This window comes from Pempheris klunzingeri, chromosome 12 (assembly GCF_042242105.1).
Source record: "Pempheris klunzingeri isolate RE-2024b chromosome 12, fPemKlu1.hap1, whole genome shotgun sequence".
In the NCBI taxonomy this organism is placed as follows: domain Eukaryota; kingdom Metazoa; phylum Chordata; class Actinopteri; order Acropomatiformes; family Pempheridae; genus Pempheris; species Pempheris klunzingeri.
The window spans coordinates 26,273,030-26,300,104 of record NC_092023.1 but is presented as its reverse complement, the minus strand read 5'-3'; the positions used below and the strand labels follow the sequence as shown (position 1 = coordinate 26,300,104).

Genomic DNA, 27,075 nt, shown 5'->3' with positions numbered 1-27,075 from the left:
TTTATGGCTTCAAACTCGGGGAGATGAAGCACACATTTACTTCATCTCATATTTGGTGCAGGCTTGGGGAGTATAATGTGAGACCTAATTGGAATCACGCGGTGCTGTAATTGAAGAACGATGACTTGTACATTATCAGTCAGTAAGTAAGTAGTTTACCATTATCTTGTTGAAAAGCAGACTCTCCAGATATGGTTTAAACTCAGTGGGAGGCGTTCTAAGGCCTATTACACCAAAATAGTTCACATGCTCTCTAAGATGCCAACAGCACCACTAATAACCCACTAATTCTCCTCAGTGTGACATATTTGAAAATGTTCCCTTCTAAAGTCCTGTCAAAGCTCGATTTAATTACCTATAATTTCCAGCGTGATGTGCAGTCTCTTATTAGCTTCATCTTTCCAGCCGATAGCCCTTGTCAAAAATGGAAATACACATACTATATACCTCTTTAAATAGATATACTCGGCTCTGGCGAATCTTTCATCTGCGGCTAACGTACACAAAGCAGCAACTTGGTTCCCAAAAGTTTCCACGAAATGAGTGCCGTGCTCCAGTAAACTCAAGCTGTCATCCACTTCAGAGGGAAACAGCATGGCAAGGATTTGTTGATGCCGCTGACATTAGCCTTATTGAAAGGACAGCTGTGGAAGGCGGGTGACAAGCCTTAAAGCGGTTTTGTTGGGGGGAGGATTAAAAATAGATTAGGCTTGAAAATACAGCTTCTACCCCCACTGTGTGTGAAAGGCCCATGCGGTGTCAGCGGAGCGTTGTATTTATTTCAGTGTGAAGTTGGCAAGTCCCTGCTGTGGATCTTATTTAACATCAGATTGTCTGGAATACGACTCAAACTGACACTTATGAGCGGGCCAGTGGTGTCTGCTCTCAGCTCCTCAAGTGCCTCTGCATTATTTCCCTTGAACAACAACCGAGATAAGTAACCCTTATCAGTTTAGCTCAGGGTGTCAGGATTTTTAAAACCAACCTTGTTATCAGCGCGCAGGAGAAAGAGCCAAACACGCCGTCCCATCATTTTTCTTGTTTCTAGCTTATATCTTCCTTGATTATCACCTTGTTTCTCCAGTATTAGCAAGAAAGCTAAACAGAAACTAACATACCATCATGGTGATGAAATGATGCATCAGTATGCATGAACCTGTTTCTTTTCCCTGACCGGGTACTTTTAGCTGAACTCTCCCACTCCTGCAGAAGAATACATTCTGTGAAATTTCTAACGGCGGCAACACTTCCCACATTTATATTATTTATACATGTCGCCCTGTCGTCCGCACAAATTTGTAAATAACCATGTATATTTTATAGGCTTTGTGCAGTAAGAATGAATAATTTAGCATTTCCCCTCACGCAATATAATAGTAGACTGGCTAACTTCAACTGCTTTGCCCTGTGATGCGCTGAACTGGCGGTGCTACTGTGCACTGTGTGTTAACAGTTCATCAAAGCTAATATTTTCAGCCATAGCTGCTGCTGAGCGGGAGCGGATTCCTAATGGCAAATGAAAACAGCATTCTGACAGCAGATGCAGAGAGATATACAGATGCAAAGAAGGACGAGAGGAAGGAAAGAAGAAAAACCCCCTCTTTGCTGGGGAGAATGCGCCTGGCGTGCTGTTGTCTGCTTTTGCGCTGACTCGGGATGAACCAGAGGAGGCACGCGCACATACTAATGCCCCGCTGCAATCAGGAAGGAGCAGAAAAGTGTGATGCCACGGTGTCTTCCCCTCAAATAAGCACCAATTCCCCCATTAGCTCCTCACACCGACACACAGCCACGCTTCCATGAAATCAAGTTGTTTTTAAGCTCTGATTGGAGGTAAACTGAATTTATGCTGGTGATCTCTCCGTCTCTTTTTTGCTATTCATGGCACACATTTATGCAGTGCACTCGAGTGAGTTTTGCCAGCGCAGCAGAGGCTAGCAGTGAGATTCACTTAACAACTTGAGAGCACTGTACAAGCTGGGAGTGTGGTGGAATCTCAGCGTTGCCAATTAAGAGTGTTTGGAAGGTTCGGAGGGAAGTTGCTCATTCAGCAGATGGAAATCTGTGATGCAGTCACAAATCGCTGTGTCCTACCAGTCATCTCATTTAAGAAGTGTCAACTATTCACATGAAGGCTTACACAAATACCACTGAGTATAGAAACAAGTGTAAAAGTGAGTCCTCCCACATCCTCTATTATTTTAGAAAGATAGTGAATTATATACAGTCACAGTGCAAATTAAGCAACTGTGACTAAAGTAGCATCTGCTGAGTGAACCTGTAAGCCAGGCATTCATTCTGTTAATGCCACAGGGCTACACGCTCTCTGCCACTAACGCCAACCATTAACATAATCATGCCTTGTGGAGCTCTAATGGCTGTTTTCTAATATTTCCTTGCTCTCTGAATTAGCCTCGGTGACCTTTGAAGCTTTCCCACAAGCCATTCACGGCCTCTCTCCATTCCTTTAATCTTCCTCCACTCTCGCTCCTGTCACTCATTTGTTAGAGGTGGCATGGAGAGATCAGACACGGAGCCTCGTGGCAGCTGGGCTTTCTTTGCAGCCATACATGTCGCCCCAAAAATTCATTGTCTTTTCGCTTTGTTGTTGGCTGCGGCGCTGGCGCCGACATCTGTAGGATTTCGCCTATTTAACAAAAGGTTTTTCAAGTGAGTGTGTGTGGCTGGGTGTTGGGGAATGATCAGTTTGAAATGATGCCTGGCCTTTTGGCAGGTAGCACAGACGTACGCCGAAGCTCAGGCAGCAGCCAACCTGAGCCCGTCATTTGTCATTTGAGGGGCACTAGCGGATGGTGTGTGCTGTGTATTTGTGGCTGCGCTGTTCTCCCTGTAGTGACTGTTGAGAATATTCCATGTAATGTTGTTTTTATGGGTTACTATGATAAGAGGAACCCACTGTTTCTTTCTATCACTCCATCTGACTGCTGATTGAGTCGTCCTGGATGCCGTTTCAACACACACTGAGTGAAAGTGAGTGAAAGGCAATCAAACACTTTCAACAGGTGGTCACTCCACAGGGCTAACGCACACACACAGACAAACACATTTAATCTCATATTTAAACGTCGAGCAGCTTGGCATAGGAGCAGCTTTCAATTCAGCTCAGTTTGTCACTGTTTTTTTTAGGCCACTGTTTTCTTGTCATTTTGGCTCCGATGCCAATGAGCAAAACAAACTACAAATAAAGCCAGTAAATCTTCTAGGTAGTAGACATACATGTTTCCTTAAGCATTTGAACCATTGAGGCTTTCTTCATACACTTTCTTTATGTAGACACAAGTAGATATGGCCAACAGCTTTTGGAATTGTGTTGACAGGGTTAGCGCATGTGCAAGTGGAGGGTGACAGGGCACCCCACTCCCACAAAAATACTACTGTCCCATTCCAATCCCATAATGGAGTAAAAAAAAAATCCTGTCCTGTCCCACCTGTTCCCGTTCCTGTGTAATGATTTTGATGTGATCATCCTAAAAGCTCTGTCAGTGTAATACACTGATCGCTGCCCTTTGCTCTGCCTTGTGATGTAGTGAGTGCTCACAGGGTTAGTCGGTGAGCTACTGTTTCATGCACATGTGTATCTTCATTGCATGTGCACTTTGTTCTGGTAATGCAGTAAAAAAAAAAAAGAAATATCTACCTAAGGCCATGAGCTGACCACTAACGCACCAGACAGCTAGGGCTAGATTAGCAGTGGCACTTAATAATAAGAGAACTATCTTGCTAACTGTTGCACTAGCAAACTAGTCGCTAACGGGACGGTGAGTTTCAAGGTTTATTCATAAAGCGTATGACTCCAGCCTCATAACTGTAAATCATAAATCCATGTTTTTCTTTCTTATTTTGTGGAGCAAACAAGTACAGGCCATCAGAAACCCACAGCCTCCCAACATGGTTGGGTGTAGCAACTTCACACAAGCTTTTGATAACCAAATGGCATGAATTTACATTTTACTCTCACCACAGTACATACATTGACAGTCTTGTCCTAGTCTTGACAGTGTTTGACTTGAATTTAAAAGAACAGAATAGAGATCACAAACAAATCTGAAAACGTATTTCCATTCTAAGCTGCATGAAAGAGCGAGTGAACACAGATATGGAGCACAAAGCTTCTCAAGCTGCATGGTCAAACATGGAGATCACTGGCCAAAGTAACAGGATGGCTTTGGAAACTGTGTGTTGTAACTGATTTGATGGACTGACAGAGCTCCGACATGCCCCTTGTGCACATATGCACCTGGAGGGGTTTTCTGCTGTGCTTTTTGTTGTATCCGTTTGCTGCTGGATAATCACTCGATAACCACTTGCATTACTGAAACATCCCTTGCCTGTAATTGTGCTGAAGGATAAAATGCATTATGTAAGGGCAGTCAGACTCCATATGGGTCTGCTTTACGACACTGATCCAAGTAGAAAATGATGATTCTCATAAAAGTTAAAGCTCTGACAGCTGAGGTAACAAAAAGGGAGCTTTTACACTTAACAACTGATGACAAATTACTTGTTTGAATAATGAAAAAAGTCAGTGCCATTTGAATGGCTTATGGTTTTAATAGCTCCATCTGCCACCTCTCCTTTTCACCAGCGAGGGGCTGCGTCTAAAAGATAATTCTTTTAATTATGTCTTTGAAACAGAGAGTAGGTTAACGGTAATATGTCTTTATCTCCAGGGGGAAGGAGTTTGGTCATGATGTAGACTTTATTGTGACCACACCTGAGCTGGGGAAGGAGGAGAGTCTGCTACCCAGCCTTATTAATAGACTGACGAAGCAAGTAAGTATATTGTTTCCTTTTTTATTCAAAGGAACTAATAAAGGCGTTGAGCCATCATTTATGATGAACATGTACCTAATGAAGGTCTAGGGACCGTACTTTTAGTAAAGTACCTGGAATAACCAAACAACATGCCAATATAACATCCCTCTAAATGAAAAACATTGATTAGGTCAGCATAACCACATAGCCTACTTCATATACTCTGCCAAACACTCTAAAGTATTTTCCTTCCAGCACACAAAGAAACATACCAAGTGCAGCCATTTTTAAAGTTAGAGCTGAAATGACCGACCTAAACTAGACATTTTTGCAGGCATGCAATTCTAGGCTTTTTTTTACATTCTGACTGAATGACAAAAAGTTTGAGCTCTAAGTGTTTAGAAATAGATCTGTCATCGTTTCCTGGTCATTATGGTATATTATGTGATTTGGAATTCATAGCACTATTTATATATATGATAAAAACCTCATAAATCCAACAGTCAAATCTTATATTCATTGTCACGATAGGAGAATAAGATTTTCCAGATGAAAATATGATGGATTTACAATATTTCCTGCCTTGAGGACGTATCTCTGACTGCAGTGCATCTTGTATGTTTCAATAAAAAGCCATAAAATCGAGTTGATGACTTTTCCAGCATTCAGAACTGTGTTCCTGGAAACTCACTGCAGCCTTTCTTATAAAACCCAGAGAGAAAGGTGGTCCATGGCCAATTTAGTTGCCTTTAATGGAAAGAAATTAAGAAAAGGTGAGGGATTCTGGTAAAAGAGAAATAGCAGAAGGTTACTTTAAAGATCTTTTAGCTTGGTTTTCAAGGATATCAGGCAGTCCTGAAGACCCCCTCAATGGAAAATGGATCACTTCATAGAAAATGGGCGAAAAAGAGAGGTGGGTAAAGAGGAAGAGAGACAGAGAGACAGAAATACTGGCTGATTAAAGCAAAGAGAAAGTGAGTATAAAGTGAGAATGGTGAGAAAATGTGTGAGCGAGAGATAAAACAGACAGACAACGTCAATGGCAGGCTATGTTTACAGACACAGAATGGTTTAATTATTGGCTGCACTCAAATGGTGACAATTATTTGCTGCTAATATCACAGTAATGTGACAAATATCAATGTACTTCAGAAGTGCCCAATTAAAACGCAGTGCATGCAAACAAATTTATGTAATTAAATTAGACTGAGGTCTTAATCACAATTGCTCAAACGGGAGTCCAGAGTGTTCATATCATGTTCATACCCCTAAGCAAACTAATAATTAAAGGAGAGGAGTACAAGGAAAAGCACAGGTAGGCCCCACAACATAAACAATACATATTTACATGAATTTACATTAATATTTACACATTCACATTCACATTATGAACATGTGCAATGCAGTCCAGCAAAAAATGATGTTCTGATTACGCCTGTCATTGTCCAAATGTCCAAATGTCTCTGAAATAAGTCGATTCCACTACAGCTTCACTCCACACCACACCATTATGCATTGACTCAAATCTGAGGGTTTGTTTTCTAAGTTAATGAAAAGCTTTAGCAGTCATTTCAAATAAATGGAATGCCCCAACATAGAGGGCTGAAAAATGAACCTTGTTCACCAGACGCAATGTCATTCAGCCAATCAAATATATGCAATCACACATTCTGGGCAGATTACATTATGATGTGAAAGCCTGGCCTCCTCTCATTCTCAGGTTGTCAAATCAAGCCGCTTTGTCACCCTCCTTGACACCTGAAACTGATGCACAAGGCACCCTGTATGCGTCTGTATGAGATGCTAAAGGGCAATTTAGTAGAACAGCAAGAAAAGTCCAGATGTGGAGGTAGAGGGGTTATCGGATAGCTTTAGCATCCAGGGTCTAGTATCGTTCTGCTTTTAACCCAAACCATCATCAACTTAACCAAACTGCTACAGTTTTAGAACATCAACCACATGTTTAATTGTTACCATGAAAACGAAGGTCTGGTATTCCTGCAGCTATATTAGACAGTCAGGGGCGTCAATATTTACTTAATTGGAAACGAGAATGATTTGGAATGAAGCTGAATCAGCTGCTCTGAGCATCTAAGGCTGCCACAGAAGAGAGTCCTGTGTGCAAAAGCACGACAAAGCACCCTGGGAATGAGAACGAGTTCGAGTACCATATCTCTACCCCACTTTACCATGTGATCGTTGCAACAAAGGATAATAATTCTAACTGTGGTAACTGTTATACAGTTGTAAATTTAGTCTGACTGGACTTTATCTGGGCCTTATTTCTTGGTCTCACTGGTACCTGAAACAACCTTGCACTGAACTCCCGCTAAAGATGAATTTGAGCAGTTATGCGGCCTTGACAGCCGTGTGAATTAAAACGGAAGCAAAGCTTTTCATCTTAAAAAGCATCTGTTCTTCCCGTTTCATACAGCGTAGTCACACTATGAAGGGATCACTTCACCGGCTCAATGTATGCAAACAAAACAGCAACCAATAACTCTTTTCCATGTACATCTGATCTGTTTCTATGTAACGTAGTGCAAACCGGACACACCAATACGATTCTGCTTAAATTACACGTGCTTACAAAAGTTGTGCAGTATAGAGAGACAATGTAGAAGGAGATTTCTTTGTCAACACAGTTTTCTCTCTGAGATAAATGTGTTGCTGGAGAGGGTCATGAGAGGAGACGACTGTTTGATGAAGAGCAGGACCGCGCTGTCTAGCCTAGCTGTCGGCTTCTTTTTGTCATCAGTGGGTTTAAAAATAAATCCCCCCGTCCATCTTCCATCCACACCTCCACAGGCCTCCACTCTAATTACCTGCTACTTACTGAATGTTATCTCATGAAGCTCTCACCCCTTGCAGCCAGTTACGTTCTCTATAGGTACAGAGAAACGAGGTGAAGGTGTGAAAGTATGTGTGAATGTGCCCGGATAAGGAGGTAGAATGGACGTGAGACAGTGAATTAGGTGGGTAAGGCAGGTGTTAAAAAGGCTTTAGGAGCCTAAGAAGGACCAGCGTGATGTGACCACGAGCTTTCTTCTCCGCCGGCTGGATGGAATAGGGATGCAGAGCGGACCGGTCTGCAGGGACGAGGACACAAGAGACAATGATTAAGTGGAGGTAGCAGAGGTTGACTCTAAGTCGTGTAACCTTGTCATCTGCAATCAAGCCCCTGGAGACCCACGTGTCTTCACTCAGGCCTAATATCATGGCCGGTCTCTGCGCCCCCCCGTCCCACCCCTTCAGCACCCCATTTCAGCCTGCAGGGAGTTAAAAATACATCTATCTAGAAACGTCCTTGTAAAAACGGGTTCATCATTTTTTCTCTCACCCCCGCCCCCTCCTGCTGATATTCTGAAAGCATAACTTGGGGGCAGAGGCAAGGTCAGCCACTAGCTTCTGTGGCAGACAGATGAGATTCAGCTTGGCCCTGGTAATAGCTACGGAGAGAGGGAGAGGGCCATGTTTCATCCTCCATCCATCTATCATCTCCATCTCTAAATACCGTATAAGTGCTGCTTTCTGAAGGCTGAGCTCTGTATGCACTGCCACCATTTTAATGCTATTCAGCTCAGGCTTTATTGTTCCGCATTTGGTCAGAGTCAATATGGTTAGGGATCGCAGAGTTTTCCCTTTGGTTGAATAAGTGATTGAGGCAGAGCTGCCCATACATACAGCGGAGGTTATTTTGCAGTCACATAGAGTTAGTCACTTTGAGATCTAAATAAAATCTGAGCAGTAAGGGCTACTTTGACTGACATTGAGAGGACACACACGCAGACGCACAAACTGCTACGCTTTAATTTCAGCAGCCAGTCTCCAGCCAGTCTCTTTCTTTCTGGCGAAGCTCCGAATCAAATTCAAAGCACAGTTCAAACAGTCCCGGCTAACACGTTAATCAGCCACTTGAAGGGAGATTTTTTTGAAGTCTCTTTCTGTGAGTCAGAGAGACTGTGAGATGAGATCAGAGCGCCTCGCGTCCCTGACAACATTGTGCCTGTCCTCTGGATGCAGGTGGCCGCGCTGGCTGCTGCGACCACTCGCCTCACTCTCTAAAGAAATGACCCTGAGTGAATAGTCAAATAGACCAAGAAAAAAAAAATAAAGGCTCAGCTTTTAGATCGCAATTGCAAAACAGTCATGTTCACTTGACTCTTTTTCAGTGCTCAGTGGCAAAGCTTTAGGGAAAAGATTATCTTCCTGCTGTCCTCCTCTGTAATTCCCTCTGTAAACAGTTCTGGTGGAATAAGCTTACTCTCAGATGCTCACTGACATTACCTGCTGCGTGGGAGATGATTACAGAGCGCTATTGGGCTAAACAGCCCCCGGCGATGCTGAGACGGGGAACTTCATGACATCCTGTTTTTATAGTGGATTTGAGAGTGTATGTGTGTCACACAGAAAGAGAGAGACCGAGAGGCAGCGGCGTGGCTACAGTACGTGCGTAGGCAGGGGGGCCGCAAACCTCATCGAACGAAGGGCATCCATATTCAGGTACTTAATGGCCTGTGCAACTGTCACCATAACTCATTAATACTTTTCTCTGAAGGCACTGAAATGATTCAAGGCTGAAAGAAATGCACCGCCAAGAGGGACTGAAAAATATCTGCCAGAATAAGAAGTGACCTACATTTGCGGCCTCGCGTATGAGATGGGTTGCAGACCTTCTCCCACAACTTGTCTCAAGTGTGGCTCGCGGGGATTTTAATTTCAGATTAGTCAGTGTTTAAGTGCTTTTATGCTGTCATTCTGGCCTCATTATCTAAGTGGGAACCGTCACCGCCTTTAGCTAAGCTATTACTGAACATGAAGAGAACTTTAAGAATCCCTTTCCCTGCCTATTATTGGAAGGTGAATGGTTATCTGTAATTGCGGAGGGAGAGCAGTCCCACGGTGCAGCAGAGGGTGGCATCAAGAATTCTTTGCCAATCGCACAACAAACAGTGGTGTGAAGTGATAATTAGAGGAAAAGTGAGGGGGGAGGTTTGGGGATTTCTTGGAGATTTGCCCCTCATGCGTCCGTCACTGGTTTTCACCGCCACCATCTTGGATTTCTCACTACCTGCTTCCTCGGTGCCCTCTGGGAAGCACTGTTCTCATCTGATAAGGTGTGCAGTCCACCGGTCAGGCTGGGCTGTTTAGTAGCCGCCACGCTGACTAGGTGTTTAATGTTTTGTGATTAACCTCAGTCATTGTTTGGACAGGCAGAGTGACTGCTCACTGCACTCGCTTCCCCAATTATTGCTCTTTAAGGAGAGTGCAGCAGATTTATGGCCAGTGAGAGGAGAGTAGTATCCCAACAATTACGCCGGGTGCTGGAATTAAATTGACAATTTGTAATCTTAATTGCCCTAACACCCCTGCACCCAGGGAGAAGCATAATCGGCGAGGGCACGGTCTGGAGGAAATCAATTCAGACTCTCTTGTCTTTTTTACTCCCTCTCCTCTTCTGTCTTTCCTGCCATCTCCTCATCCAACTATTTTGTACTTTGTCTGACAGGTTGAACACTTCATTCTCTAACTGTCTTGCACTTACTTCACTCCACTCTTTTCCACACTTACGCCTTTGTTTCTCTCCTTGTTCTTCAACACACTGATATCTTACTTGACAGAGAGAGTGGAACCTTTTTCCAAGGAATGGGCTTCAGCCATCTACTATGACTGACTGGAGGCTCGTCTCTCTGTTGGATCTCACACTCTTTCACCACTGCATCCTCAAATTAGACTGACTGACAAGATGAGCAGATGTTCACACAGTGGTCCGTTTCCCGTCACCTGCATCCATAGCCCTGTGGCCTCCTCTGTCCGCAGCAATGACTGAAGTACATTCGTTTTTTCAGGCCGATTTTAACCAATCATGGCTGAAATACACAGCCTGTATGCCTTGAGTTACACTATGAGACTTGAAATGTATTGACAGCTTATCCACACTCAATAAATAGTGGCCTGTTTTATTTATGGCTGAATGAAAGTTCTGTTGTTGCTGCCTCAGATTTTTTTTCATCAGCACGTCGTTTCTGTTAGACTACCACCTATTTATGTTTGACAGGAAAATTATTGTGTATACACAGAGGAGATGAAAATGAAAAAAAACAGGCAACAGTTATTACTACAAACTGGAAATTTAATTGGGGTGAAAATGTTCAGTGATCTGCAGTTATGATGGCGGCTTTATTAGGCAAAGTCAGACATTTACTGAAGCCATCAGAATTCACTGTCTGGTAATCAGAGATATCTGTTAAAACCTTGACCTGCTGATGGCACCAAAGGAAATGTCAGGGGAGTCATTCTCTGGGGACAACGAATGTCCGTGCCAACTTTGATGGCAGTCCACCCAATAGTTGTTGAAATATTTCAGTCTGGATGAAAGTACAACGTTCCAGCATTACCATTCCTGGAGGGGCTAAGAGGGTAAAAGTTTGAAAAATTGTCAGTCAATCTAGACAGTCACACTCATTTACTGGCCATCAGTATACGACAAGAGGGTACAGACTCTTCCCTGCTAGCACGCACGCACACACAAAATCACAAAATGTACCACAGAAATCCATCAACTAGACATCATCCGAAGAAAAATCCTCTCATTCAAGGTGGCAAATATCCAACCTTGTTTAGAGAAACTTAACCTTGACTCCGATATCTTAGCCTCCTTTCATGTCTAACATCATGAAGAATCTGGTTTTCAAGAAAGTTGCAGTGCTCATGGAAAGCAATAACATTTTGTAAGAGTCACTGAAACTCGTGTGCGTTGGGATTTTAAATGATCGGATGAAGAATCCAGTAACAGGGGGGTGCTCTGCGATAGGGCCGTGGCATTAAATTGCAGCAATCGGCTACAAATGATTTTTTACTAGGCTTCAAATAAAGGGCTGGTTTCTTTAAAGGCTAAATTCTAGGTCAGACAGTGGGAGAAATAGTCGTCCTCGTCTGCCAGACTCATTTCTACATGGACAATATTCAGCCAGTTCTTCCAGTCAAACCTTTTACTCACATATATTAATGAAACTTACCTCACTCTTTGGCAGATGTGCAGCACTGAATGTCATTAAACTCTCTGCAGCTTTTCTGTGACAGGAAAGATGTCGTTTGATTTGCTTGGACAAAAGTGAATCTGATCCTCCAACAAAAAACATCAGACCATAAATTGTGCTTGGGCAGTATTCCAGTATTTGAGTCTTGATGCAGATTTAAAAAACTGAATGGTTCCTGCCAGTCAGTAACGTAGATCTTACCACGCAGGCTTTTCAGGTAATTTAATTACACTAATGATAACAAGGCATGACTCAGGTCTGGTAAAATCCTCAGTGCTTTTGACCAGAAATAAGAGACCACATTACTACAAACACACCATCCTTTCTTTGGTGTCAGTTGTGGAATTGACAGGAATAGTTATTTGATATATTTAAGGCTGATCGGCACCTTGCTTGCAGGTTATACTTCAGTACTTTTAACCTTCCATGAACCAGCGTGCAGGCTCTGATCCACAGATACGGCCGATTTTGGCTGCTCTGAATTCTGGGCTACACATGAAAGGTGACCGGCTTTTTGCTCTCGGGGCCCCTGGGTGCTCACTTGAGAATGATAGACTGGCTGTCCTCCTTAAAGTCAGTAGCCAAGACCCACGCAAAAAGGCCTTTTCATCATTTCAGTTGCATGATTTTTAATAAATTAAATTTTCATATCTCTGCTAAGTGTTACAAATCACACTATTATTATTATTATTATTATTATTATTACAATTATCCACAGCTATAAAACCCATTAAACAAGTTCTGCCAATATCCATGCTAAAATACTTACTACTAAAATACGTTTTTCTCTCCTCACCAGGGTATTCTGCTGTACTGTGATTACCAGGCCTCCACCTTTGATTTGTCGAAGCTGCCCAGCCGCAGCTTTGAGGCCATGGACCACTTTGCAAAGTGCTTCCTGATCCTGCGGCTGAAGGACAGCCAAGTGGAGGGGGGTCTCCACATTGCCGAGGGGGATAGCAGGGGCTGGAGGGCAGTGCGCGTGGACTTGGTGTCACCACCTATGGATCGTTTCGCCTTTGCTCTCCTGGGCTGGACTGGCTCCAGGGTATGAAGGATTATACAAACTGAACAACAGTAAGCAGTAGCTGTAGGTAGAGTCAGTGGGGAAAATAATGTAGAAGCTACTGTATTTCATGATCATCTATTATGTGCACCAACACCACGAAATAAATATAGTTTGGACAAAAGAATGACATCAAAGTCTTGAAATCTGGTCATAAGGAGACATACATATTGGTCAACTAAAGAACCTTCAAAGAAACTTGAAAAATATGAAAATTTAATAAAGTCATATGCAAGTGTAAAAATATCAGTAACATCTGATATAAAATACCTTCTTTCTTATGGGATTAATAGGTATTAAATCCTTCAGGAAGAAAAAATGCATTCAGGCATCACTATTTCCTTTCAGTGCCATAAAAACAGACAGGTAAAACTGATATTTGGTTTCAGACTATTGATTCTTTTCTTCCACAGCAGTTTGAAAGAGATCTGAGGAGGTTTGCTCGATTGGAGCGGCATATGCTCTTGGACAACCACGCCCTGTACGACAAAACCAAGGTACTTAGTGCCACATCAGATACACAACAACTGAAGCTGATTCCCTAGTCAATCAACTAATGACGTGCAAAAAGTGAGTTAAGATTTATTCAATAAGATTTAGCGGCGTAGTACTCAACCTTACCCTGAGATGTTCAGGAAGAGATGACAAAAAAGTGAAAGAAAGTATTTATCTAAATTCTTTTGCTGAGAATATGTGTTTGGAATTTGACTGTGGATTTTAAGGTGAGAAATGCAACTAAAGTGGAACTTACTATGGCTCCCACTGCAAGCACAAAGCACTATAGCCTGTGTGAAATCGTCAAAAAGGAAACTTAGTCAAAGGGGATGATTTTTTTTTTGAAGGCTTTCATTTGCCACTTCCTTTGAGCGTGAGAAGCTCTCCTGTCTGTGTGTCTCAACTACAATCAGGGCAAATCAGAGGCATCTCAGTTTGTGGGGACGACATTTTCTTTTCTTTTTCTACCTTTTTTTTTTCAGGTTTCAGCTCTTATAGGCAGCTGTGTATTGTATTTGTGATACTGTGTGCATTGCTACACAAAATCCTTGTCACAGAACATCTTAAAGTGTTGGGCTCGCCGAGGAAGGATATACAGTGTTTTGCTGTTTGGTCACATTGTGCTGTTGAGCAGCCCTGTGGTAATAGGAGACTAAATACATTATGCTTTGAACATTAAAATCATACTAAATTGCCATTTCATTTCAATTCACTCTCTCAGTCTGACATTGTGCTTGCATCAGCCGATTTCTTATTGAGTCATCAGAAACATCGATGAGGAAACAGCTCTTGTAGTGACAAAACAAAAACCTTTGATTTTCAAATAACGATTTTGTTGCTGAAATTTAACATCAAAAAGCCAAAAACAACATTGTTAAACTCACAGCCAGTCCATATGAGTGGAATTGTAATTATAGCTCGCAAAGTGAGCATGTTAACAGTGCCATCAGCTCAGCTACCCCCGTCGGCCACTTGACTGTTGCCTTGCAGGTTGCAGCGGCACCTCCGGGGTGTCCCTGACATCCCATTCATAATCCTGCCCACCGAGCTCTGAGCGGTCAGTGGTTTATATAACTGGGAAAAGAAGCACCGTGTCTCTGAAAGAGAGAGAAATTCTACCAGCAGTGAGTGCAAAGGCAAGCTGACGGAGGCAGGATTTACTCCAATATCTCCCCTCATCTGGAAAGTGAATTCAAAGGTTTTTGGAAAGATAAGGGCTGACATATTAGAGAACCGCATCATAAGAAAACTGTAACAAATCATCTTAAATTATTCGGTGCAATGTGTGTTTCCACGCAGAGAGTTAATTTTAGCACAGTGCTTAGTGGGAGGTGCAGGGGCAGGGTCTTCTGGGCTGAGCGCAGCACGAAGCTCCATCACACACACTCACAAATAAATGCACCGTGTACACGACTACATCACAGCAAGCTGGGTGAACCAAACGCATCTTAATGTTTCAATATATTAAAGCATGGGTTTTTTTAAGGTGATTACACCGGGGAGTTCATGGCTCATTTACACCTTTCCAAATTAAATAAACCACATCTTACCTTACACAGAGGTGTTAAAGCACACTGAAATCTATTTGCAGCATAGCTCATGTAATTCGATAACCAACTGACTCTTTGCTTGCCCACAATACAAGATCTAATTATGCTTTGTTTAGGAACGCCTTGCATTTGTTGTAAAAGGCGTCAGGAGGGATAAAACAGTGGACAGCTGTGATTTCATCCAGAAGTTCAAAGGCTGTTGCACTGGTGGTAATTGTACTAAGATGTCATGCTTGGTAAGCTGTTACCAAGTATAGTCAAACCTTCAGTCTTGACACGTGAAATATTTTTAGCCAAGCAGAGAAGTTGTCTCGTACATGTGAAAATTGGTTTTGACAACAGGTGCAGTGAAAAGGGAGGCAGAGACGACGCATGTCGCCATTTTTACTTTTACCATGCAGACGGCAGGAAGTGTGGGTGTTTATCATGTAACACAAATAGCATTGGGTAGGATCACTGAAACAAACGAAACTTTGTTGAAATGTGTTCATTAATGAAGCCACTTGCAGTCTTTGTATTTAACTCAAATCATTTGCATGTCATACATCAGCTGGAATTGCACTCCCACGGCTTTCTTTTATCCTCTCTGATTTACAGCTATCAGACAGTGAGATTCGCTCCTAAAGCACAAGTGCATGAGTCTAAACTTAAAAAAAAGACTGACAGGACTCTTCAGCTGAAGGACTCAATTATTCAGCAGGGAAAAGTTTATAGTACTGACAAGACGACAGCAAGAATTCCAGGGAACCATCAATCTTTGTGACAGGCATTTCCGAAGCCCGTGTTTATCCTATCCATGCGACTATTCATCGCATCCTCTAAAGCAGCTCCAGCTCATTTCCAATGCATAGGGCAGAGCGGCGAGCCGTTTGAGCTGCGAGCGGAGTGGGACAAGGGTGTAAGGCGCGGATCGACAGGGGAGACACCCTGTCACCGCAGTGTCCCGTCAGCTGCTCCCCGGGGACAGAGGTCAGAGTCGGTGGGATCACTGGGTGGCAGCTTCCTGACAGATATTATACACAACCAGCCAACTCAGATGGTGTTTATTCAAATGCAAGGGCAGAGCCAGGCTTGCTGACAGTGCAGCCATCCGTGCACTGGAGTGGACAGGGGGAAATCACACACAAGCACACGCTCATCCTAACAGAAACCTCGCATGTGTTCAGTGGAGTTTGATGAGGCAAGAAGGTACGTTGAGCTCTTTGAAGAAAAGTAGATTATACAATGTGAGAGGGGTAAAGAAATAAGACGACAACAGGAGATTTACACCAGATAACCACCAGCCTGTCAGAGATTTTAAAGTGCAGTGAAACAGGCCAAACTATTTATACGCACACACTCGCTCACTTAAGCAGTCACTTCCCAGGCTAGTTTCAAGGTTAGCAGAAAGCTTAACGGGGTACATTCAGACAGAATCACATAACAGTGTGACTCGTTTTTCATTCTCCGCTCCACATCACAGCCGTAATTAACGTAATGAAGATCAATTAAGTGTCCCAGTGTCTGTCCTGTCACTGCCTGCACACAACGCTGACTGGTCCCTCTGTACGCTCTCGCCTCGCCGTGGGCAGGAGAGGAGGAGCGTCCCCCTCCCTGCCCACGCTCAGAGCTGTTAATTGGTTGGACGTATGGCTGAGGACAGCACGATAATGGCGCTTTCATCTTTTTTGTGTCCCATCTAATTGGCCAGTGGTTTTGGAGAGATCCGCCGCTGCTCATGCGACTGGTGTCAGAGAAACAGGGGAGCGATGAGGACCGAGGTCTGATTAAAGGGGAGAAGCCCAGCTAAGGACCAAAGACGGTCATTTAGAGGACTTTAATCTTGTGGGCTTCAGAGAGGCTCTCGACGGATACAAGCTGGTCTCCGTCTTATTATAAAATGCTTAAAAAAAGATTAGAGGGCCATACTCAAGCTAATGATCTCTTCCCAATTAAGAACAGACTCAAGGGGAATCCTCGAGTCGCTGTGTGTGGGGGCAGGACAACTGCCAAACAGGGACACAATGACTTCGGGTCCAGGAGCACCAAATATGTCTCCGGTTTAAAACATTTACCGTAATTCAGTACTCTTGCACGGGTGAAAATGATGTCATTTAAATGCAGGTGTTACCAAAGGAACAGCAGTGAAACGGCTCAAAGTGCGGATTCTGGTCCACAGTGGGAACATAATCCGAGCCAATTACAGGGCATGCAAGGCTTTATGGGTATCAGGAGATGGGTGTTGACAGCTGGAGTTCCTCTTGTTTATAAAGCCTTGCAATAACAAAATGAATAGACTATAACCTGTGCTCAGATTATGGGCTGAGCAGCACAGCTCCCACCTCCTGGAAAGAAAACACAGCTATTCCAAGCTTAGTTTATTTCGCCTCCACCATTTTCCCCTCTGCCCTTCGTCCCGCTGCTAAATCCCCAAAACTATCAGGGTGACAGTTTGTCCGAGCCTTTAGCCCCCCTTTTTTCTCAGGCAGTCCAAGCAAATAAGGCCCGCAGAAGGAACTAGATCAGGAAATGAAAGTCCATTTTGTGTTTTCACTGTATTGGAAGAACCATTAAGATTAAGATGAGGCCATTTGTCAGAGAGACAGTCTTTACACACAATGACAACAACAGATTTGTCATTTTGCTGGTTGTAGTTTATTTTCTTTTAATTGTCATACATAGAGAACAGTGACTGGAAACACCAGAATGCTGGTCTCTAACGTGGCAACAACTGAGTGTGTTGTGGTTATTTATCTCTGCTTTGATATTGAATGCACTTTTTTTTTTTTTTTTTACTTAGCTTAATTTAATTTATAAATCCAATATTCACGCTCTTTTAGCTCCGTTTTTGGTCTCTACCAACTCCTGAGGGAAATATCTGGCTCTTTAATGTTAATGCTAGTGCTAAATACACTATGTGCACCAGTCAGTCTCTAACTCTGTCTATCTGCTGCTGTGGTGCTGAACAGGTGGTGTACATTGAGTTTATAGAGATTTTTCTCTGAAAACAGCTGCCTGCTGTGGCCAAAATCAACGCTAAGGTTGTAGGTCGGGAAGCTAAGCAGGCCAAGTGGAGTTGCATTTGAACTGGGACCCTTAAACTGAAGCAGGTAAACTCAATACAGCCATCATTTATTTTGTTATTCACACTTGTGCATTTCCTACAAGTGTCTCATGTGAAAATGACCCCTGCACTCATAGTTTCTGGGTAATCTGAAGGTACTGACCCTGATTCTGTGGCCCAGAAGCCAAATTCAGATCCTGGTCCCTTTGGTTTCCTTGGAAAACTTCCAGGTGTGAAAAGAAGCCACTAAGTCAGCTGGGTTTGCTTGCAGTTGGTCACAGTGAACTGAAATGTACTAAACACCAAATTGCAACCAGGAAACCTTTTGCACCCCGGTGTGATCAATATGACTGCACCTCCACTGTGAGGTTTGGGTTGGGACACCCTGCTAGCAATAACTGACATCTAGGCGTCCTCTGAAAATACTCTGCTGACTTGTATTGCCACAGGCACTTACAACCAGCATCAGTATCTGGCCACCGCAGTTGAAATTTAACTGAAGTGTAGATCTGAGGCAGTGGGTCGACGTGGGTCTGTGTGTGTGTGTGGGTGTGTGTGTGTCCTCTGCTGTAAGTCTGAAGGTTTGTGATAATTAATATGTGTAGTGGGCTTGATGAATGAGGGCAGGTAGAGGATTTCATCATGCCTAGACAGACTGACTCCCTCCCTGGGCAGGAGGGATCCATGACCTGCCCAACACCTCGAAAAAACACAACCCTCTATGTGTGGCAGGATCTACCCTTGAAATTCACTGTGTGTGTGTGTGTGTGTGTGTGAATACACAGAGGTGTGGCTCAGGTGCTCCCATGCTACAAACTAAAGTACACATGTTAAAGACGTGTTCATGTTAATGCAATTCATCGTCGTTTGTTCGCCCTGTTTATGCATACTTTTACATACTGTGTGCATAAAACATGTTATATACTGAGGCTGTGAGTGTGTGTATCACTATGTGTCTCTCTCAGAGGGTAATTACTCTATGTCATGTGTAGGAGGGTGATTAATGAGGTTCTGGTCAAAAGGCTGTGAGCATAGATGTCCTGGCTTTGGTCCTGAGGCACGGTTACTGATATGAGAGGAGCATTCATATTCTGTCTACCTGACGCCCCTCTAGCTCTACGCCACCCTCTGATGTGGCGTTCAAGTCACCAAATGCAAAATACAGCATTTTGCCTGTGTAGTATCAGTTATGAACCACAAACTTTAACAGACATCTTTATCTACTCCAGATTCGATTTATAACAGGAAGATTTCATTTTCTTTTTCTTCCCATTCCCAACACTGAATTGTTCAACAGTATTACCATATAGATAGATATATAGATGGATGGATGAATTCATATATCAAAGAAACCAGGCCCTGTGTTTATCAAACGTATAAGAACTGCACTTGCTGAGTGGGAGCAATAAGATATATTTATCAGGTGACCAGTGTGTAGGAGCTGTCACTGCCTACGGCAACACGTAGCTCAACACCACTTGGACGAACCACATTACAAAATAATTTCCCAATTATCTTAAAAACAGAGTCAAAGAGATGTTGCTGCTCAATACAGAACAGACTGACATAGGCTGGGATCTCTAGCACTCTGGCCTTTTGGGTGTGATATCTGTTTTTGACTGTGGAAAGATGCTTTACTAAGAATATGTGGTGATCAATACAGAAATAAAAGGAATGTGATGACACGAGGCAGCAATGCCAATCGGGCAGTGACGGGAGCATCACTAAAAGGCAGCATATGGGCTCACAGCAGACATAAGGATCCTACACCCCCTGCATTGTTTATTCTTTAAAAATACATTTTGTAAAAACTTCAATATGCCTGGTCACAATGAAAATGGAAGTGATTGAATAACAATCCATACTGAAGCAGGAAAGGTATTCTGCTGCTGGACTGTCTGGGTACATTGGATATCATCTAATAAGGAGAATTTAGCACCCCAATAACAAGTGCACAAAGTGAAGATGCATGAAAGTGAATACGAACAAAATGAAAGACAACTTCACTCTTGGTATTTTTGTTTGCAACTCTGATAAAAATAAATGTGAAAAACATTAACATCATATTAAAATGTTCAAATTAATTGGTTGATTCCGTATTTAACTCTATTCTGTATCACACATATAGCTTCAGCAAACGTACTATATTTTGTTCAATCACCTCGAAACATGTTTCAGAGGGCGTGAGCGTAACAAACCTCTGGAGTATTCTTGAATTTAACGCCATGTTTAAGTTACAAGAAATTCAATGAAAAGCTTTTATTCTTACATTTGTGAGTCGGAGTAAAGTTAAGTGAAGGCTTATTACTTTTGTCAAAATTTTACGTTACAATTTAATTAGTAATAATTTGTATTTTAGACACTAAAATGTAAGATTCTATGGTTTTGCCAGCATGAATTTCTGGACATATCCTCATCTTTACACTTAAAAGTAAAAACATCAGCTTTTTTGGTACCAATATTAGATTAAGACTGTATTTTATGTGCAAAAAAAGTCCAGTCTGTTTGAGCTTTTGTTCACACATTTAGGTACAAACAATAAAATGAGGGTCCACAGGAGATTCCTCCTTGTTAAATACAGAACTAAATGAACATCATTCAGCAGACTGCTCTTCCAATAATCAGTTTTTATTTAAAAGTGGCCATAAAGTGGAAATAGTTCTCCGTTTCCAGAACCTCTGAACCTCTCAGTCCACCCACCGGTAACAGCAGAATTTAATATGAAGCTCACTGTCAAATTACGATATCTTGGATGCAGAGTGCTCACAGCTCTTTCGACCCCCCACCCTCCTCCACCCTCTGAGCAGTGGATGAGTGGACAATAACGGGGCAATTGCACTGGGCTTTGGGGAGTGGAGGTTTTCTTACGCTCCCATGGCTGGCTGGCTGACTGGCGCTCACGCAGGCAGTGGCTGCAGTGAGGATGGGAGCCGCCTGGAAGGAGGCCCCTCACAGCGAGCAGAGGATGGGGAGGAGAGGTTTAATTTAGCGGATGGTGGCACAGGGACCCTCAGGGCGTCGCATATTGTACGACATGCACATACCTGAGCGGACACTGTGACAGACAAGTGAGCCGAGGAGGGTGCGGTCTCTGTCCTCTAAACATCCTGGTGGCAGACTGGGAAATTTGCGGTTTATAAATGGAGCGATGTGTGGAGTAGGTGGGGGGAGGTGGCTCACTTACCATTCGCATTTGCAAATGTTTCTTCTCGACCTTGATGGCACGTCTGTTCTTATGAATTTTAATTAACAGGGGTAGATGAATAGGCCTGCTGTAGTTGCCTTTGAAAGAGGTAGGATACATTGTGATGCTTTTTTACTTTTTCAAGGTCAGAGGTTGATCCAGTTCATTCAGCACTCAGTGTGTGGCTATTAGCTTTCAACACGGATTAATGGATCTGCATTTGGTGCAGTAGTGAAAGTATTCTCTTATTGGTGATGACATGAAGAAGAGCTTCGTGGTATAGAAAAGTCTAATCCAGGGGAAAGGCCAGGAAATCTGAAGAAAAAACACTTCATCACACGCGCACACACACACACACACACACACACACACACACACACACACAGCCTCTAAACCACACACTAATTTGAACACTCAGGCCGTAGGAGAATTCTCCAGAATAAATTAGAATTACAGATTCACACTGAGGGTAGCATACTAACCACCAGCCCCTTTGCCTGTGATTATAAGAGAACAAATATGATCCATTAAAAGCATGCAGCGATTTTGTGTTACTTTAGTCTCGTTTCCTTTCCAAAGCTTTAGCTGATGGTTTGAATCCAATGCTCCTTATAGTAAGAAATAAAAGATTCCCATTCATTAACCTCATTTCAACCAACCAGTGGCAAAGCATGCAGGACTCAGATTGCTAAAATAAGACTTGCACCCATCTCTGCATTGTGTCCTCATAATATTTATAACAAATATAACCGAAGAGGGCGGTATGTAGGAAAGGAAGTGTGAGCTAGAGGGAAAGCTTTTTTCTTCTTCTTTGTCTTACACGGGTATAAACAATATATAGCATTTCATTAAGCACACTAAGTGGATTACAAGTTGATGCATCGTCATTGTTTATTATTGTTGAGGAAGTGGAGTATCCCAGGAAAATTGCACTGGTAATTGCTACACTGGGTGTTCTATTTTCAGGAACAGAAATTGATTTGAAGATTTTTTTCTTTCCTTTCTCCCTCTTGGCTTCCTCCAGTTTGTGGGTGTTCTATCTCATTATAAGCTGCGTGCAGTTTGTTAGAGGTTGATTTTGCACTTAGCATTGGATTGTGCTGTCTTTTGCTTTTAAGCCCCATTCAGCCGCATCATTTGGTCAATAACTCAGTGCAGTATGGAGTGTTAGACATGAGGAGCAAATTCACGTGGGAGGTTACTCGTAACAGTATTCAGTCTGTGCTTGAATAAGAAAAAGTCTCATTTATAACTAGTGCATATACACAGAACGGGGACTGACACAGGTGTATATCACCTCCCATGCAAAAGTTGAAACTCGACGGGAAAATGACTCATGCCTGCAAAGGTTTGAGATGGAAAATTGGTGACGCAGATGGTGAGGTAGTGAACTGAAGCCAGACTGTAGAAATGTAGATTGTCGCTGTATAATGATCACTATACAAATAATGATGCCTCTCACACATTTGGTTTAATTTCATATCACACGTTACTTAAATATCCATTCAAGTCAGCAGTGTTATTTGAGCTCGTACTAGTGGCCCATAACTATTCTACAAGCACCTTGTAATTGTAAAACATAATGAACAAATCAAATTTCAAATCTCTTTCTGCTCAGTGTTTTCAGCAGCTCTGGCTCACCCGAGCCCCTAGCCCAGCACGGGGGAGCACAGAGGAGAGGGACAGACACCGCTACTCACTCACACTGATCAGTCATCAGTTGCGGAGCGCCACGGCTCTTGAAATGCAGCATGATGCCAACATGTGGCAGATGGTAGTATCCAGGAAAGTCTGACTTGCTTTTCCCCGATATTAATCGTGAATATACTTAGTCCTCTTCACCTCAACCACGTTACTACTGATGGCTACCTGATGGAGTTATTGTTATCGGTTGTAGAAGATAACCTTAAATAGCATTAAAGAACTGCAGGACAGAGCATCAGTAGTTTTTAATATCTTCTGATACTACTTGCAGATGTGTGTATAGTCTTATAAATCTGATTTCTTTTTTTGGCACATGCAATTTTGGGCTTCTGAGCGCACATACATTTTTAGTATGGATCCTGTAGCGGCAGTCTTCTCTCTGTCTGGTAATTGACATCATCACTTTCTGTTAATAGTCTTTATGTTGGCAATAAGCTTGAACACGAAATGAATCTTCAGAGGCAGTGACTCCATTCAAAGGTTAACTTTAACACCGGAACAAAAACTTTTAGTTAGAGTTAGAAGATTCACTTTATATCTGAGGCTGATGATGACGATAGTATTCATTTTACAGTTATTTTGTCATAAAGCAAAGCACTGGACACATTAAAAGCTGGACCAGATGAAGGCACTAGAAGAAAAGTTACCAGTTAATTAAATTCATCCTGAGGGGGACATGAATGTCTGTACCACATTTTATGACATTCCATCCTTTGGTTGTTGAGATACGTCAGTCCGCACCAAAGTGTTGGATGGACAGACGGACAGTGACACACCACTAAGATGGCACACACTGACATTAAAGGCTAATTCTAATGTCACCTCTGAAGCTCTCAGTAGCTCATGTATTCAGTTCAACAAAGTCATACTGTTTTAATCGTTGGACGTCACTGATTCCCACCTCACACTCCGAACTACACGCTGTACTGTACCACGCTAGAATGATCACTTGCTCTCCAGCTGGAAGGAGCCAAATGCCCTGTCCGTAGAGGAGTGTAGAGAATATAAAGAACAAAAACATATGAAAACATAGAAATAAGTCTTTCCTCAGTTCAGAGGAGCATCGTAAATCGTCATCATCATCAAATGTCATCATCATGGCTGGAAACATCCTCACTGTGGGTAGAATAGTTATCACTGTGGGTGCAAATATTATCACTGCAGAGAGAAATGTCATCACCATAGGTACCAATGTCATCACTACAGGTAGAAACGTCATCTTGGGTAATAACATACTTACCGTATCTCCTGCTCCTGGTCATATATCATAGAATAGGCGATTATCATCCCTGGAGCAGACAAGAAACTCACAAAAACATTGGACAGTGATGTGACAGCACTGTCCAGGAAAATTGGGCAGTTATAAAAATAGAGCAATATACTGCATGAAGGCATCTTGGAGCAGAGCAGAGCTGGATGAGGAGTTGCTTCTTAAGCTGGGATCAGACTACAGGATTTAAAGAATCTCAACATATCTCATATTTACAGGCCGTCCTCTCCAGAAACCTTGTCTTACATTCCAAGAGAAGCTCCCACCTAGCCGTGAGATAAGAATTGGGAAATTACTGATTACAAGTTTCATTTGGATTTGTAAACAGGATTTGGAAAATTGGACCATCTTGAATGTTGCAAACATGTGCATTCTCGAAATGTGTGGTGACAAACTGAAAACAAGCATGGAGCAAGGCCAGCAGTAAAATCCCTGCAGACAGTGAACTGAGAAACTTATGTGGATGGCAGGATGGCTGCGCAGGTGGTTTTGCAGTGAAAGCTGAAAGTGTTCTTATTAACCTTTTCCTCTAAAGCTGGTATTTAATTTTGTTGCTTTGGTATTTCTTTTCAGTTTTGCTTTGCTACTTCATCACACATTTTTACTATTTTTGAGGTCAGGGGAGGCTTGAAATGAAGTGTTGATCAACCATGAGTAAAGGCAAAAGTGTTTATAATTGTTCCAAATGGCCGAACCCCAGGGAGCGGCGTAAAGCCCACTGTGTGAAATGCAGAAATAGGGATAACTGAGTGCACTGATGGTGTTGCTCTCAGCTGTACAAAAGAAAAGTAATGGAGGTACTAAGCTGCAAGACAAGATTTGCATTGTGAGATAATTTCCTCCCCTGTCAATTCTAACAGGTTTCTCAACAAATGGCATACTTAGGACCCATGCACAACTCACAAGTTAGCGTGCTGCTAGCATTTAGCTCTAAGAACTGCCGTGCCAAAGTGTGGCCTCACAGATCCGCTAACATGGCTGCAGACTCTTAGTCCTGTTTCAGATTCATATATTCAGTGACCAAAAAGATAAAAAAAAAAAGAAAGAGAAACCCAATCCCTGCAAAAAACATGAGCCCTCCTTCACATTTAACTAATGTGTTGCCACATTAACAGATGCATGCAAAGATGTGTGTCATTTCCACACATTACTATTACGAGTACTACTGTAACTGGGTTCAAATCCAGATCTAATAGATTAACACTTGATCGTATGTGTCAGGAAGGTGAGCATCACTGCACTGTTTGTTGGTGGCTGCCCTTGTTCGACAAACATAATAGATGTTGGGTGGCTCTGGTCGTAGGAAGAGAGATAACATCGCAATATAGTTGTTGGACACAACCAATTTGACCCGGTCACCACAATCCCCTGAATTCACTGCTACTGCACACCTTTGGATGAAATTCAATGGAGCATCTTCGGGACGTAGCGCCCACTCATTAACGCTGATGTCTGCGTATGGGACACACTGAACGCAGGTTTGTTTTATCTGGTCACTGAGTGCTAATCACACATCCTTATCTGGACACTCCACGCATGTGAAAGAATGGGTTTAGAGAGTGGCCTGGTTTCTCTACTTGTTCACTGTAATGACTTCATAGTCACATCTAAGAAAGGATCATTTTCTTCCACTCAAAAAAAGAAGAAAATTCTGGTTAACAAACTACCCCTTCCACAGCAAAGAACATGTTTAGTGTTTAGTATACGTATATACCCATACAATATTTCATGTTCTGAATATCCCTTGTTTATTTCTGCCGTCACCTCCTCACCTTTGCACTAGCCTTGCACAGTGCCCATCTATAATAGGATCTAATCAATACAGACAGACCACAGATAACAGCAAATACCATCATACTGGTAATTATCTGGATAGTATATCCAGAGCCAGATTGTATTACGAGGTGTAAATCAGATCTTTGTATATTTGCCAAAATAGCAGCTCTATTGGAACAATGTGAGGATTGTGTTAAAAGATACTCCAACAGTATCCAGTAAAAGAGAAGGGAGGCTACTCTTTTTTTTTTTTTTTTGCTTTCATCCATGTACATTCAACCCCTAAACACACCAGAAACCTCCCAGTTTGATCATTTATCACTGCCCTCTGGCCTGCTCGTTATCTCTGACTGATCAGCCATTTGCCTCCAGTCTGTGTGCAGGTACTATAATCTCCTCTATATGGCTGGAGTGTCTCTGTTGATTCTCTGTCCATGTTAATGCCACAGCCATGCAACAGGTCTGTCTTCTTGCATTTATTCTGATTAAAAACCTTGTTCCTCTCTGAGGGAGCTGCCACTCAGCATTACAAAGACAGACGATTGCTGGTTCGCCATAAAAGCCTGTACATATTTCTGCTTTTTCTTACTTTTTTTCTGCCAGTCAAAAAGGCTTCAGGGAATTTTTCACTTCAGGGATTTGCTTTGATCACGCAGGTTTGGACGTTTTCCCTGCTATGTCCCTGAGTTGGTCTTGAAAGGCTCTGACTGTAAAACGGAAGCCGAGTGAAATGATTGCAGACAGGTAAATCAGCGTGGATGTGTGATGGATTATACAGTGACAGCATTCATTGAATGCAATCTGAAAGTGTTTGCTGATGTGACGTCTAATACCACTCCTGAGGTTTTCTGACCAATCCCTTGTCATAATTTGTGGTGGACTGTTGTTTTGACAAAAACAAATCTGAAACTCATTATAGGATGCTAATTGCAATTTGCATTTGGCAAAGGACAGGTACAAAACCTTGGAATTCATTAAAATAGTTTTACAAAAATTAAACATTAGATTTTAATTGAGCAAATCTTGAGAAATAGTTGTAGTTGGCCACCAGCAGAGCTGGAAAATTAGAATCTGTTGTCCACATGTCTTTCCATGTGATGGCAATGAAAAATCAAGATATTCATGAGCTCAAATGTGTAAAACCCTTCTTTTGTCCTCCCTCCCCTTGAAC

The 27,075-nt window shown here is 42.5% G+C and overlaps 1 protein-coding gene across 1 annotated transcript in view; it reads left to right on the top strand.

Annotated features, from left to right (window-relative positions):
• dntt (deoxynucleotidyltransferase, terminal) overlaps positions 1–27,075 on the top strand; it is a 69,358-nt gene that overhangs the window by 29,372 nt on the left and 12,911 nt on the right. The window contains exons 8-10 of the mRNA XM_070841298.1: positions 4,692–4,794; positions 12,616–12,864; positions 13,296–13,379. Of these exons, the coding sequence (XP_070697399.1) occupies positions 4,692–4,794; positions 12,616–12,864; positions 13,296–13,379 (436 nt within the window). The remainder of the gene's footprint in view (positions 1–4,691; positions 4,795–12,615; positions 12,865–13,295; positions 13,380–27,075) is intronic.